The following is a 13,436-nucleotide window of genomic DNA, read 5'->3' as shown; positions in this document are numbered from 1 at the left end:
ACAAGTTTAAAAAGAAAGTTTGAAAACACTTTCCATCAGTTTTTTTTTTTTTTATATAAATTTTGCGTGCCTAGTGTCTAGCATCATGATGTCACTTCAACAGAGTAGCTGCATAATAAATGTTTATTTTTTAATGTCTGCTAGGGTGGTGTTTGGCACTCTTAGTACAAAGATAAATTAGTCCAGACTCTACCTTTGATGAGCTCATAACCTATTGGTTTCTGTGAACTTAATTTCAGTGATCTATTCAGTATGTTGAATTTATGATTAAATATATTGAATTTGACTTGTGTCAGTTTATGGGATCATAGAAGGTAAAAGTGTGTTTTGTAATAGTTCTCAGGATACATAATATGACAGGTTGCTCTTTTTATAGAATTATGCATAGTCCTGTCATGCCTATTCTCTATTGTTCAACTTGATAATTTTTCATTTACGGATTATCATGGTAGGTCTTCTGGGAACTGGCTTCCAACTGTTTGGCTATGAGGAAAAACTGCAGTCCAATCCTCTACAGCATCTCTTTGAAGTAAGTTGGCAAGAAAACGTTTCAAAATTTTTTCAGAGTACTGTGTAGCTTATAACATATTTTTAATCCCAGAGGTTTATTTTTATTTATTTTGAGACAGGGTCTTGCTCTGTTGCCCAGGCTGGAGTGCAGTGGTGCAATCTCAGCTCACTGCAACCTCTGCCTCCTGGGTTCAAGAGATTCTCATGCCTCAGCCTCCCAAGTTGCTGGGATTACAGGCGTGTGCCACCATACCCAGCTAATTTTTGTATTTTTAGTAGAGATGGGGTTTCCCCATGTTGGCCAGGCAGGTCTCAAACTCCTGACTCAGGTAATCCACCCACCTTGGCCTCCCAAAGTGCTGGGATTACAGGCATGAGTCACCATGCCCAGCCTCCAGAGGTTTAAAAAATATGTTATTTAAAACAAGGAACCAAAACATAGTTGAAAATGTTGCTTTTGGCTGGGCACAGTGACTCACACCTGCATCCCAGCACTTTGGGAGGCCAAGGCAGGAGGATTGCTTGACACCAGGAATTGAAAACCAAACTTTTGGGCAATATAATGAGACCTGGCCTCTACAAAGTAATAAAATATTAGCCAGGCACAGTGGCCTGTTCCTGTAGTCCTAGTTACTTGGGAGACTGACTGAGGCAGGAGGATTGCTTGACCCCAGGAGTTTAAGGCTACAGTGGTCATGACATTGCGCTCCAGCTTGGATAACAGAGCAAGACCCTGTCTCAGAAAGAAAGAAAATATTGTACTTATTTTACTAGATTATTTTTATTTCCTAATCTAAGATTTTTTAAATGTTCTTTTAGTTGATTTGGGACAGTATTTCTTCAGGTATAGAATCTTTTTAGAATAAACATGTAAGATAATGATTCAACACAGAAATTTCTCAATTTTCTGCCAGTTAATATGTACTACAGCTATTTTCATGGTAATAACTGTATATCAATTAGACTTAAAAAATGAATATTTTTGTTCTTTCTCTGGTGTGGGGAATGGCATGTCTATTTCTCTCTGAAATCGTGTGTGCTTTTCCCATTTACATCTTTCACCTCATTTTCCTGGCTTTTGTCCAATGTGAATTTCTGTCTACTCTATTTCATTTAGTCCCTTGGATACTTTGCTTCTTTAGCTTCAGTTCTTCCTGAAGTTTATTAATAAAGTCCTTCCTGTCCAGACAATCTCCAGGGATGTGTTTCCTTTTCGTTGTCCGTGTTGTTATCTCTGCCATTTCTGGGCCTCGCAGTGGAAACACAGATACGAAGTCAGCCATATTGGTGACAGATCAGGGGATCAGACTAAAGATGTTCTGCTTGTGTGTGAGGAAGAGCACTTGCAAAAATAATGCTTTATTTCTCCAGCTTAAGCCACACAGAGTGCTTCATCATTTTCCTTTCTGTTATGTGATTTTTCCCCTGCAGCTGGCTTTGCAGTTAAATTGAACAAAAACGTACTCCAGTTTTTTGTTTTTTGTTGTTGTTGTTGTTGTTTTTTCTGAGGAGCCTCACACTGTTGCCCAGGCTGGAGTGCAATGCCGCAATCTTGGCTCACTGAACCTTTACCTCCTGGGTTGAAGCAGTTCTTCTGTCTCAACCTCACGAGTAGCTGGGATTACAGGTGCCCACCACCACGCCAAGCTAAATTTTTTTGTGTTTTTTAGTAGAGATGATGTTTCACTATGTTGGCCAGGCTGGTCTTGAACCCCTGATCTCGTGATCCGCCCGCCTCGGCCTCCCAAACTGCTGGGATTACAGGTGTGAGCCACTGCACCCAGCCCATATTCCAGTTCTTAAAGACCTTTAAAGGTTTGCCATTTTCCCGAGTCCATGCCAATACTGCACTCTAAATGACTGCATTTTGATTTATCATGTTAACCAAAAGATTTCTCCTCTCTTTCCCATTAAGAGTTTTATTGATAGGCAGGAATTTAAAAATTAATAATTCTTCATGGTTGTCTATAAATAAAGCATGTTCCCTTAGTGCCTGGAGTTTTTACTGTATTTATTTATTTATTTATTTTTACACTTGAATAATTTTATCTCAAGCTTAACCTTGCATGAGATCCAGGCCCAAAGATGTTATATGTAAAAATGTTTATTTAAAAATAGAATGCTTGTTCCCCAGTGCCACAAACAAATAGCACTTGAGCATAAATTTAATTCTCTCAGCAAGGCCATTTTTACTCTGCAGAAAGGGTACACTCACCAGCAGTTTTGCCACGAGAGTACACCGAACAAAGGAGACAGGGTCGTTTATAACTTGATACATCCACCCTACTGCTGTGTCCAGTTTCCATTGGCTGGAATGGGACCTCACATTCTGTATTTGTTGCAATTGGCTAGCAACTTAGAACTTTTCAAAAGAGGCAAAGGCAGGGGAGAACAAAGGAGGAAGTTACTTGTGGAATGCTGAGAAAGGTAAAAATACCTCCAAATAAGGAAGAGGAACAGGCTGTCACCTAATGCTTGCTTGGACCATTGTAAGCATGCCAGGGTAGATATTTAGACTAAATTGTGGGAGCTAAGAACACAAAGTATATTGATTTCTTTATTACGGCTAGCAGATATTTAAGAATGTTAGCACAGGTGTTTGAATACATTTTACTTCTAAGAGAAGTCACATTTGTTCTTAATTAGACAGGGAGGAAAGTGTCTTTGAAGATGAACCCCTACTTCACTTTTTACACAGAGACACCCCATGATGCAGAAAATACACATACCTGCTTGGAGACCTTGTGTCGTTGATTTAAGAGTGCAGCATGACATGTGAGAGTTACTCTTTTTATCTTTCTTCTGCACCACCTCAAAAGATTTTGTTTAATCTTGCAAATAGTAAACCTTTGTCTTCTATGACATTTTATTTTTATCATTTATTTATTTAAGACAGGATCTTCCTCTGTTGCCCAGCCTGGAATATGGTGGCACAATCACGGCTCACTGCAGCCTTGACCTCCCAGGCTCAGGTGGTTCTCCCACCTCAGCAACCCAAGTAGCTGGGACTACAGGCACACACCAGCACACCCGACTAATTTTTTTATTTTTGATTATTTGTAGAGACAGGGTCTCCCTATGTTGCCCAGGCTGGTCTCAAACTCCTGGGCTCAAGCAATCCTCTACCTCAAACTCCCAAAGTGCTGGGATTATAGGTGTGAGCCACCACATCTAGCCTATTTCATTTTTTAAATAGCAATAGGGTCTTGCCATGTTGTCCAGGCAAGTCTCAAACTCCTGGCTTCAAGTGATCCTCCCACCTCAAACTCCCAAAGTATTGGGATTACAGGCATGAGCCACTGTGCCTGGCCCTATATAGGTATAGGTTTTGTGGGGATTTTTCGCCATTTTGTGGAGGCGAAGTCTCACTGTGTTGCCGAAGCTGTACAATATTTTAAATATTTCAGGAAAATCTGTTTTCAAACTCCACGGAAACCTAAGGGTATATTTCTTTCTATGCAGTTTAATATAATTTCCTGCCTTTAGAGACTCAAAAATAGTGGAAGATCAACATCTGTGTTAGAGGTTATTTACTGATGAGTACACTTATAGAAGGCCTAAGGGCAACAAGGTACTTCTGTGAATAACTAAAAAGTCGAATATTAATTGTGTTGCTTTCATTAGTGTTTTTTGCCTAATAGATTCACCAGGAAACTGCATTTAAAGACAAAAGAAGGCAAGTCAGATACACCCACTTTGCTGTTTGTAACAGATGACAAGACCATTACTCACTTGCTCTTTTCCTTCTCCTTTTGCAGGACAGAAAACATGCAAAGCCTAAAATGGCAGCCTACAGGTTATTATATCTCTATGCGAATTTTGTAGACTCAGTTTGCATTTTAAAATTACATTTGTCACTTTGGATTACTTTCAAAAACAACTGTTAGCATAAATGAGGAATTTTTTTTGAGCTTTAAGCAAATGTTAATAAATGATGATGTTATTCTGTTTCTAAAAGAAAATAGCGTAGGTGGTAATACAAAGGCTCTGCCACATGATTATTTCTGGTCACCAAAATAGGTGACCAGAAAGTCAGAAATAGTGATTCTAAGCTTGGAAAGTGCTTGGTGTATTGGTAAATAATGTTGGTTGATATTCGAAGGAAAACTTTAAGACGATCTGCATTTACTCTTTCTTATTTGTGAAAATCTGTTTTCTCAAAGCTTTGGTTGAACACTTGTTTTTTTCCTTATCGAGTTATAGTTAGTAGTGAGTTCTCTGAGAGGAAGGACCATGTCTTCGTTATCTTCCTTATCCACAACCCTAAATACTATGGCTTGCAGTAAATGCCTGAATGAATTTGTTCTTACAGTTCTCTTTTGCCCCCTTCTCTAATTATATGTAAGTTGTGGAATATAAAATGTATTGTTTGTCCAGGAGATAAATAACTATTATAGGATACACTAATTACCATTTGTCAGAATTTAACTTACTTTGTTAACACAGTTTACTGCAGAGGAAACCACGGGCCAAACACAGGATTCTGGCACAGGTAGTCTGGCTCCTGAGTGCTCTATGCGGTGAATGCCCACACACCCCCACTATAGAATGGCTTTATGAGCCTTTGATTTCCATTGGTTTAATTATGTATATAGAATTTTCCTATCTTTCATCCCCTGAGTTGCTATACCGGGGACACAATTTGTAGTTGAGTTTTGGCACTTTCAGCCTTCTGGCATATTTGTTTGACTTTGGCAGAGGCCATCCAGTAGCAGATTTTATGGCCTGCCTTCCTCTAAATTGCACTATGATCAGTATTCTCTAAATTGCACTATAATCACTATTAGTATATTCAGTTTCTCAGCTAGCTTGGAAATGATATTATATGATAGTTGCAGAATTTCTTTGATGAAAATATTTAACACCCACAGTCATTTATTGCATTTCCATTTTGGTGCATATGTTTCACTACTGGTTTTTCTCTGTACCTTATAGCATTTTTTTCCCATGACATCTAGCTGTTTTGTATATGGACCTAGGATTTTGTTGGCCAGCATTTGAAACTTACTCTAATTTTTTTTTTTTCAGTTACAAAGCAGGGAAGTAGTTTTGTTATAGTTCCCTCTTACCTTGTGAATTGGCTGTTAAATAACTAATTTTTTTTTATTTAGAATTCACATTAGGGATTCAGGAAAATATTTGCAGTAAGCTTTAGTCAATATATCAAAAAGCCTTTCCACTTAATTGAAAAGTAATTTCTTTTTTTTTCGTGATGGAGTCTTGTTCTGTTGCCCAGGCTGGAGTATAGTGGTGCGATCTCAGCTCACTGCAACCTCTGCCTCCCGGGTTCAAATGATTCTCCTGCCTCAGCCTCCCAAGTAGCTGGGATTACAGGCGCGCACCACCATGCCCAGCTAATTTTTTTGTGTTTTTGCTAGAGACAGGGTTTCACCACGTTGGCCAGGCTGGTCTCAAACTCATGACCTTGTGATCTGCCCACCTTGGCCTCCCAAAATGCTGGAATTACAGGTGTGAGCCACCACACCCAGGCAAAAAGTAATTTCTTATGGTGAAAGTTCACAAGTATTAAATCTGAATCATGGATATGTGGGTGTCATCATTTACTTTTACCTATTTTAATAATGCTTTTAAAGGTAACTTATCAGGCTTCCTTTTAGATTTAAATTATTTGAATGGACTTTATATCTAACCATATCGCTAAGCATATTAACCACTTTTTTTGCTACAGAAGGTTTTATTAATAGAACTTGACTCATTGCATATTGCCTACTAATATGACTTTTGTAACCATAGTCATTCTTATGAAATGTAAGGGCAGCCTCTTATAAAAGGTAAATGTCATGCCAATAAAATATGCATTAGCCTGTATCCTAGCACTGACATTAAAAAAGGTTACATAGGCCAAGTGCAGTGTGCAATCCTAGCACTTTGGGAGGCTGAGGCGGGTGGATTGCCTGAGCTCAGGAGTTTGAGACCAGCCTGGGCAACATGGCAAACCCCATCTCTACTAAAACAAAAATACAAATAATTTGCTGGGCGTGGTGGTGCATGCTTGTAATCCCAGCTACTCAGGAGGCTGAAGACGAGAATCGCTTGAACCCAGGAGGTGGAGGTTGCAGTGAGCTGAGATCACACCACTGCACTCCAGCCTGGACAATAGAGCGAGACTCTGTCTCAAAAAAAAAAAAGTTACATAATAACACAAGTAGTATAAATTTTTTCAGTTCAAAATGGCCTTCAAAGGTTCTATTTCAGTATTTCTACCTTAACCCTTTCTAACAGGATTTAAGGTAATTACAGTGATGGGCATTTAGTAAAAGAAAAATAGAAAGTCAGGGGTTAATGTATCACTAGGTAATATTACATAATAGTTTTGACCCTGAGCTTCCCCATGTCAGTAGGCAAAAAAAGTATTTAAAAAAATAGGACAAGATCAATGCACCAATTCAGTGAGTGATAATGTTTACTTGCTCTCATTTTTTAAAACATAGAATTAGTATCTATTCCTCAAGAGACAGTGTTTTTCCTAACTTTAGAGTCTCCAATTTCTCAACTTTAAGTAAATAATTCAAGACTAAATTCTTGTCACATGTAGGGATATTTATGCAGTTGAAGTTTTTATTTTATGAAAAATTACGTTCAAGATTTCATCATTTAAGTTACATTTCTTTTTCCAGGGAATGTTACTGTTATGGCTAGTATTAATTTTGTTCCTTAATGACATTTATATGTAAGAAATAGTTTTTAAATTATAAGTATAAGAAAATCTGATTCCAGCCATCACTTTTGAGAGTAGTCAGTGTAAGTCATTGTTAAGAATTTCCCATCTCCCAAATCACGCAAAGTTCCCCAGGCTCTTAGGTGCCTCCTAGGACAGTCTTAGAGGACTCTTGTCTTCAGTGCACACTGGTCTCTTATATGTTTAGTATCCCAGCCTATATGATGCTTGGAGGTATGCAGCTCTTCTTGTGTGACAGACATTAGCTGGTGGTCCTTGCCCTGTCCACAGGCCTAGAGACCAGGTTGCTGTGTACACACACCGTGAATCATTTCCCACTGTGGGCCTGCCTGCACCATTCCACTTCCTAGCTTCTGCTCCTCCTGGAAGTCTTCCCCATCTCCTCCCCATTCTAGGTAATTCTCCTTTCCTCTATCCTGGCATTTCTCCACTTGGCCATTGTTCCTTGCTGTCCCTTCCCAACACTGCTTGCTTTTCTACCCTCTCTCTGCTTGTTTGGGACAACACTACAGTGTCTCATTGTCCTCTTAGTCTTCCTCTTAGAATGAGTTTTGAAATACCTAGCAAGGACAAAGTACACATGAATAGCTCAGTAAATATCTGACACCATTGAAATGTGCAAAAAATACTTCTGTCAGCATGAGAAATGTTAACGTTTATTAGGTGCTGGTGTGTGGTGCTCTACAAGGAGTTAATAATTATCATCCCTGAATAAAGATATAAGATATAATGAATGTGGTTATGTATGTACACAGAGTACAAGTAAGAGATTCCAAGTATGAAAAGATGAATGAAAGGTGAAATGCAGTTCATATACTACTAATAATGTATTAAGGAGGAGAAATTTGATAACTCATGAATTAGCTCAAATTAGTTATTTTTTTACCTACCACATTTTGGCTAAGTTAACTGTTTGCAATATTGATATATTCAGTTTTAATTATGTGAATTCATTTGAATGTCTTTAATTTTTCATTTCATATTAGGAATCAACTAGCAGCTAAGAAATTTCTGATCAAGGCATGAAACAGCATTAAACAGTGAAGTTGTTTGTTCAAATTATAATCATGATTATTTTTACATACTCTTTTCTAAACAACGAGGTAAAAATTCAATGCATTTTAAGATGACAAATATATTAAAACAGGGTCTGTGGTTTCTAAGTTTTGCTAACCATCCTTAGCAGTTGTCAGTATTTCTAAGACAAGCATGGCTATAAGTAGGGGTAGAGCCCCCATCAAGGAGTTGAACTGTGCCCATGTGGCTAACGGTATTCTAGGATCAAATTTAAAGGGATAAGAAAGGTTTATCCTACTACTTTTAATTTTCGTGCTTAGTTTATATTTGGGCAGATCAGCCCAAGAGCTTACTATAATTATCTCAGTTAAATTCAAAATAAATTTTTATGCTTTTTGGCAGGCCCAATATCTAGAAATAGGGAAAAGGGAATAATTTTTTTTAAGGAAGTCTAAGACATTTAGTTTATTCCCTAATGGAAACACAACTGGTTTTTGTGTTTTCTTTTAAAAGAAAAATTGTGTTTCCATCCTCAAAAACTTTACTAAGCCATGCTGTCTTATTGTCAAGCCCAAATTTAAAATTGCCTTTTTATCTCTTTGTGTCTAAATCTAGCCTTAAAAGGAAGATATCTTCAAAATGCGTACTTTCCAAGGGTAAAAAAGGTTCACACTAACTGTATAGTTTTATATTGTGCATTTATAGGTATATTGGGAAGTGCTTATTAAAGCTCTTCTCTTTGATAGTGTCAGTTGATTTTCACTGATGTTGTTTTATAACTACATATTGCAGAAACACTAAGAATATTCACATGTTTTAAGGGCTTTTTGATTTAATTATTTTTATTTTTTAAGAAAGAGAAGATTCTGGTGAAGTTTTTTCTAAAATAGTCCTATCAGTAGCTTGAATGCATAATAGATTTTTAAATGTTTGGTTATTTGAGTTTAAAGTCCTAGATTTAAAAACAAAAAAACTTCACCCTGGAGAAAGGCTTTATGAAAAAAAAAAAAAGTTTTTTGTGAAAATAAGGACATTTTGCATATGTTTGCTTATAACTTGTGTGAGATAGAATCGAAAACCATTTGTGAATATATATTTATGTTTTTAACATCTGTATACTGGACTGTTAAGCAGTTGTTAATGGCTGGGTCATTCAAAAATCAAGAAGTCTGCAGTTTACTATCTTATGGGGACCCTCTTTGTTTTCCCACACCTTACCAAAATTTTCTTTGTTTTCTAACTGACATTGTACATATTATTCTGGACTTACTAATAGGACTATGCAAACGTCACCTTTTTATGATATGTGTCAGGTATCCCAAGGCCACACCTCTCCCCGATTCAGTGATTCACTTGGAGGACTCCCAGAACTCAGCAATAGTCTTACTTGTGGCTATGATTTATTACAGTGAAGGGATACAAAGCAAAATCGCAGAGGAAAAAGGCACATATGGGGTAAAGTCCAGAGGAAACCAGACTTTCCAGACTCCCAGATTTTCCCAGTGGAGTCAAACAAGGTGCACATACTTCTAGCAGCAAATTTTGAGAGTACATGTGAAATGTCCACTGGCAAAGTTCATTAGATACCCTGTGTCCAAGGTTTTTGTTGAGAGTTGGTCATGTAGGTACTCTCTGCTTAGAATGTCCTAAATCCCAAACTCCCAGAAGGAAAGCAGAAGTTCAGCCTAAGCTGTATTGTTTGCACACACAGTTTAGGCACAGTGACCACTTTTATCAGTTAAGTTGGTGGAAACATTCCCAAAAATCTAAGTTAATAGATGCCAGCCGGTGGCCAACCTTGCAAGCAGGATGTTTTAAATATAATAGTATCAGGCCTGCTATGTTAACTCTTTTCTAGGGGGAAAAAAAAGGTAATTTTAACTTTTATTTAGCAGTATTTATTTATTTAAGTCTGTCATTCCAGTAATTAACATAAATCATCTATGAAAGGTGAAACTTTCTTACCTTGAGAGATGTTTAATGCCCTGTCCCATTTGTTGGTAGCATCTAGTGGGTATAAGCCAATGTGTCCTCCAGCAGTAAAATCATTTTTCTATCCAAATACTGCTGTCCGGATATTTTGATAATAACACTGTAAGAGTTTAGAAGCCTTATTTTTTCATAGTTTACTCACCCATTTTTATTGCTTTCATGAGACTTTAACAGCTTTCTGAGAATAATGTGATAGTAAAGTTATTGATGTTTCAACCTGCAAGTGAGTTACAATTTGTAAATAAAATATTTGTAGTCCATATGTATAACTTTAGTACTACTTGAACTGTAATATTAATATTTTAATGTCACTTATTAACATTATATTTTGGAGACTGGAAAATGATTGAAACTACATTGGGAACCCAGATTCCTAGAGCTGGAAGAGTAAGCCTGAGCCCTTAATAAACCATCAACTCCATCCTAGTCCTTGGCTAGGTATGGAACTAAACCAGCTAAGACAGGTGATGCAAAATAAAACTCTGGAAGAGGCGCTCCACACAGTTTTTAGGATCCTGAGTTTAGAGTATAATTATACTAACTATCTAAAAGCTGTCTTTTTTACTAAGATCACCTATTTTATTGGTCTTTACATAGTAAGCTGTTTACAGAACAGTTTTAAAAATATTCGATTAAAACAAATGCTAAATCATCCTTTAGCTGTTTTCTTTGCCAGATCGAGCCATCCTACTTTATTCAACCTTTCTCAGTGAAGTTACAGGATAATAATATGGCATTTCGAAAAAAACAGAAGAAATGCCAGCTTAGTCTTAAATAGTTATTCTTAACCCTGGGGGTCTGTGGATTTGGACGGGAAGAAAAAATTATACTTTATTTTCCCTAACCTGTCTCAGAAATTGAGTATTTTCCTCCATTACTATATCACAAATTAATTTTCGGCTATTTGGTTATTTCAAAGTAATTCTTTTCTTCGTAACCCTGTGTATTTTATTTTATGAATTTAGAAACATTTTGAGAAGGGGTCAATAGGCTTCACCAAGGGCCCATGGCAAAAAAAAGAAAAGTTACACTCTGTAATGTACCCAACTTGGAAAATTTTCAGTGAGAATTCTCAGAATGTGCTTTTTTGCTTTCTTTCTGTGTTAGAGATAACAGTGACTGGTTATATACTTCATTTAATGTACTATTGTACCTTTAGGTTTATGTACAAGTTAATAAAGAAGCAGCAGATGATAAAAGTGTAGCAAAATCAGCACAGGAGTTCTTCCAACGATTGGAACTGGGCGATGTGCAAGCACTTTCACTGTGGCAAAAATTTCGGGACTTAAGCATTGAAGAGTATGTTCGGGTTTACAAGGTACTGGTTGACCCTCCCTTCTGCTTTCCCATGATGCGGTGCAGCTCTTGGCTGTAACCTGCATAGTAAAGTTGCTTGTGTTTTAATAATAGATCCATAGATGAATTTAAAATTAGGACTCAAATTTTGTTTTTTGGGCTGAAAGAACTGCAAAATAATCCTAAACCAGTATCAGGTGATATTCTCATACTTCATTTTTATCTGGCTTTTCTGTTCTAGCATTCCTTCACTTTTTCGTATTTATTTTTTGTTCTTTCACTTCCTTAAACCGGTATGTGATAGTTAATAAATTGATTCATTTAATAAACATTTGGTGAGTAGGGAATAATACAACAGCAAATAGAAGAGGAAAACCATTGTTCTCGTGGACTTTACATTCTAGCCTAAAGACAGAGCACAAACTAAACAAATTAAAGATAAAGCAAGAAACAACTATATTTTTATTAGATGGTGTTAGATGCTAGCTGAGGAGATCAGATATGGAGTCTTTAGGTGGAATGAGGAGAATTTTGTAAAGAAGCCCATGTGACTGGAGTAACTAAGCAAGATGAACGACTGGAGAAGGTTGAAGAGCTAGTAGCATATGGGGCATAATTCTAGGATTTCTCTAGGGCTATCCATTGCTTTTTGTGGTGATGGGAATCTTCTGTATCTGTGGCCGTCTCCTTCAGTAGCCACCAACCACACGTGGCCTGAAGTGTGAATAGTGTGACAGAACTAAATTCTCAATTTTGCTTAATTCCAGTTTAACAGTTTAGATTGTCACTTGGGCCTAGTGATTACTGTATTGCAGAGCACAGTACTACTGTGAAGACTTGACTGGTATAGTGAAAACTATTAGGAGGTTTGAGGAGAGGAGTGATTTTTTTTTTTTTTAACAAAAATAAAGAGACAGGTCCTCGCCATCTTGCCCAGGCTGGTCTTGAACTCCCGGGTGCAAGTGATCCTCCTGCCTCAGCCTCCTAAAGTGCTGGGATTATAGGCATGAGCCACCACACTCAGCCCTTAATTTAATTTTTATTGTGTTCATGTGTATGACAGGTGGTAGAGCATCCTTAATTTTGCCTTAGGGTAAGAATAGGAGATTCAATTAACATTTCTTTGTCTTTTTGTTTCTGAACTCTTTTAGCGTCTGGGAGTATATTTTGATGAATATTCAGGAGAATCATTTTATCGTGAAAAATCTCAAGAAGTCTTAAAGTTGCTGGAGAGTAAAGGACTCCTACTGAAAACAATGTATGATCAGGTTTCTATTCTTTAGTAAAATTATTTGTTCTTTGAAATTGTTATTGATGTATCCTTTGAGTAAGGACAACAGAATGCAATGTGCAGCTTTCTTGGGATTTTTTATAGTGCTTTTTCCTGTTCAGAGTACTTTCCCACATTCTATATTTTGCTGCCATAGCAAAAGCTGTTAAGGTTTGGAGAAACAATGTTACTTGTTTTTTTATAAAGATGGGAACTGAAGCACACAGAAAATATAAGTGACCTTCCTAAGGTCATATAACCTAATAATGGTATAACTGAAAAAAAGAAATAAATCTTATTATCTTCTGACTCAGTTTTACCTTTTAAAAGAAATCCCTGCCTTTTCAAAAAATATTTAAGGCAGCATGTGAAAATAAGTATACTATAACAGGCTTATAAATGAGGAAAATGATGAAAACAGGAAGTAGAGGCAGGAAAAGTAATATAAAGTCAGAGATGATGTTAGCATATCCCTCCTGGAATTCTGTTTCCTTGCTTATGGTAGATTTTTTTCTTTAAAAAAAAGTTGTGATTGATGAATGACACATTGTATATGTTTATGGTGCACGACATGATTTGATATTTATATGCATACTGTGAAATGTTTAAATCAAGCTAATTAACATATCCGTTACCATTACCTACTTACCT

At 36.9% G+C, this 13,436-nt stretch overlaps 1 protein-coding gene across 3 annotated transcripts in view; it reads left to right on the top strand.

Annotated features, from left to right (window-relative positions):
• Positions 1-13,436, top strand: part of RARS2 (arginyl-tRNA synthetase 2, mitochondrial) — a 76,053-nt gene that overhangs the window by 48,048 nt on the left and 14,569 nt on the right. For all 3 annotated transcript variants that reach the window (XM_033234561.1, XM_033234559.1, XM_033234560.1), the window contains 3 exons: positions 453-529; positions 11,379-11,537; positions 12,667-12,773. In XM_033234561.1, the coding sequence (XP_033090452.1) occupies positions 453-529; positions 11,379-11,537; positions 12,667-12,773 (343 nt within the window). The remainder of the gene's footprint in view (positions 1-452; positions 530-11,378; positions 11,538-12,666; positions 12,774-13,436) is intronic.

The sequence above is a fragment of the Trachypithecus francoisi genome, unplaced genomic scaffold, assembly GCF_009764315.1.
Source record: "Trachypithecus francoisi isolate TF-2019V2 unplaced genomic scaffold, Tfra_2.0 Lachesis_group15, whole genome shotgun sequence".
In the NCBI taxonomy this organism is placed as follows: Eukaryota; Metazoa; Chordata; class Mammalia; order Primates; family Cercopithecidae; genus Trachypithecus; species Trachypithecus francoisi.
This window is presented reverse-complemented; position numbering and strand designations above follow the sequence as displayed.